The sequence below is a fragment of the Diabrotica virgifera genome, chromosome 3 (assembly GCF_917563875.1).
Source record: "Diabrotica virgifera virgifera chromosome 3, PGI_DIABVI_V3a".
Taxonomy (NCBI): domain Eukaryota; kingdom Metazoa; phylum Arthropoda; class Insecta; order Coleoptera; family Chrysomelidae; genus Diabrotica; species Diabrotica virgifera.
Window position 1 is genome coordinate 110825708 of NC_065445.1, and position 2420 is coordinate 110828127.

The window sequence follows — 2420 nt, forward strand, 5'->3', positions numbered from 1 at the left end:
AAAAAAGTTTTCTGGATCATTCCAAACAGAAAAGGTCTTAGTGACTTTTCTCTAAAGTTGATAGTTTTTGACATATAAGCGATTAAAAATTTAAAAGTTGCGAAATCGGGCATTTTTAACCCTCAAAAACTAGGTGAAAACTGAAAATTTAAATTTGCCAAAGTAGGTAAATATTCTTTAAACATCGGTTGATGACATGCCTATAAAGTATATAAGAGTTTATATAAAGTATATATAGGTATTATATTGTAGTAAAAATGCCTTTTACAAAATTAGGCTTTTATTCACATAAAACTTGACAGTAGAATTAATTTGAATGACAAAACAATTAATCAATAAAATAAACAATGACAAAAGAATACTAAATTATACTACATTCACCCGGCCCTATTTTTGAACAAAATCTTGCAAATATCGTGGTTTATTTTTAGTTCTAGCTGATTTACGGCTAGATTGAAAATCTGAATTTTCCAATCTTGGTTCATGATTATGAAAATCTGAATTTTCCAATCTTGGTTCATGATTATCATCAGGTACTTGATTGGGTTCTTGAATAGATAAATTTTCTATGTCCTCTGGTATTGATTCAGTAGTGGAATTCTCTAGTGTATTATTTGGACTTTCATTTTCATCTTCATCATTATCTTGATTCAATAATTTCAGGTCACCTCTAGGAGCTAAATGCTTCGTTGAAACTGTACTTTTCTTTCCGTTTGGATACTGTATTAAGGCGTAATCTGAATTGGCTTCTAAAAGATCAACCTCTTCAACTAAAGGATCAAACTTACTTTTTCTTACAAATTTTCTTAGTAATACTTTGTCTGAATCTTTAAGCCATGATGGAATAGAAGTTCCGCTAGTTGATCTTCGCTGATATGTAAACAAACGTTCATGAGGTGTACAATTGGTTGCTGTACACAGTAAACTTCTTATAGAGTGCAGAGCATCTGGTAGAACAGTCTCCCATTTAGTGATGTCTAAATTTTTGGTTTTCAATGCTAGATTCACTGCTTTCCATATAATTCCATTGTATCTCTCGACTTGACCATTTCCTCCAGGGTTATATGGTGTTGTTCTACTTGAAGATATTCCTTTAGAGTGTAGATAATTAATAAATTCTTGTGAAGTAAAGCTAGTTCCCCTGTCAGAATGTATATATGCCGGCATTCCATATAAACAAAACATTTGATTCAAACATTCAATTACTGTCTGACTGGATGTATCTGAGCATGGAAAAGCCCATGGAAATCTTGAAAATTCATCAATGATTGTAAGCATATAAGAATTTCTAGAAGAACCGGGTATTGGACCTTTAAAGTCAATATTCAATCTTTCGAACGGAGCTGTTGATTTAATTAAATGTGTATCATCTTCTTTGATCTCGTTTGACTTTTCTTTGATTGCATGCACATTTTAAACCAATGTCCAATTTTATGACAGTTTTGGCAAATCGCAGCCCTTGCTGGACATACAAATCGAGGATGTCTTGGATGTCCACAAAAATAACAAGTCTGACCAGGTTTTGTTTGAACAGAAGCTAAAGTAGTTTGTTCTGAATTTGGATGACTACAAGATGCTATATTATTTAATGCTGCATGATATGTATCAGATTGTTTTTGAGAATCTTCTAAAGATTTAGATTTAGATAATGCTTCGTCCAAAGATAAAGAACTAAACTCTAGTAATCTTTGACGTATATTAGATTGAACGAGACCATTAATAAAAGCATCACGAATATAGTCATTTTTATTTTCTTCTGAAGAAACTGCTTTAAAATTACAATTTTTAGCCAAAAGCTTTAACTGTTGAGCATACTGATCTATAGATTCGTTTATTTGTTGTTTTCTTGTAGCTAGAATATGTCTTGCGTAAATCTCATTTGTAGGTTTAATATACAATTCTTCCAAAATTTTGATAGCAGAAATGTATGTTTTTGCTTCGCTTATGTAATCATATACTGAATGTGAGACAAAATTGATTAAAAGCATGTACTTGTCTTTATCTTCTAGCGATTTTTCTGTAGATTTATTGCTTTCCAAAAAATTCTTAAATGTTTCGTACCAGTGTTTAAATTCTTTGGCGGCAGTTTGGGAGTTTGGATCAGCCTCTAGTTTATCAGGTCTAAAGTACTTCTCCATTGTATATTTGGTATATTTATGTGAATAAAATTGTAGTAAAAATGCCTTTTACAAAATTAGGCTTTTATTCACATAAAACTTGACAGTAGAATTAATTTGAATGACAAAACAATTAATCAATAAAATAAACAATGACAAAAGAATACTAAATTATACTACATATATATATATAAGAGTTTTTTTATACAATATCGAAAAGCCCTTTGTTTTTTAATTAATGATCAAGCGGCCGCTACACTATTTTCAACCTTGGAATGATCCAAAAGACCTAAAAAATTTGTC

At 30.7% G+C, this 2420-nt stretch overlaps 1 protein-coding gene across 1 annotated transcript; it reads right to left on the reverse strand.

Moving 5' to 3' along the window:
• Positions 1-1355: 1355 nt before the first annotated feature.
• On the reverse strand, positions 1356-2138 carry LOC126882552 (uncharacterized). The gene has a single exon (XM_050647520.1). The coding sequence runs from the start codon at positions 2136-2138 to the stop codon at positions 1356-1358; it is 783 nt and encodes a 260-aa protein (XP_050503477.1).
• Between the last annotated feature and the right edge of the window lie 282 nt (positions 2139-2420).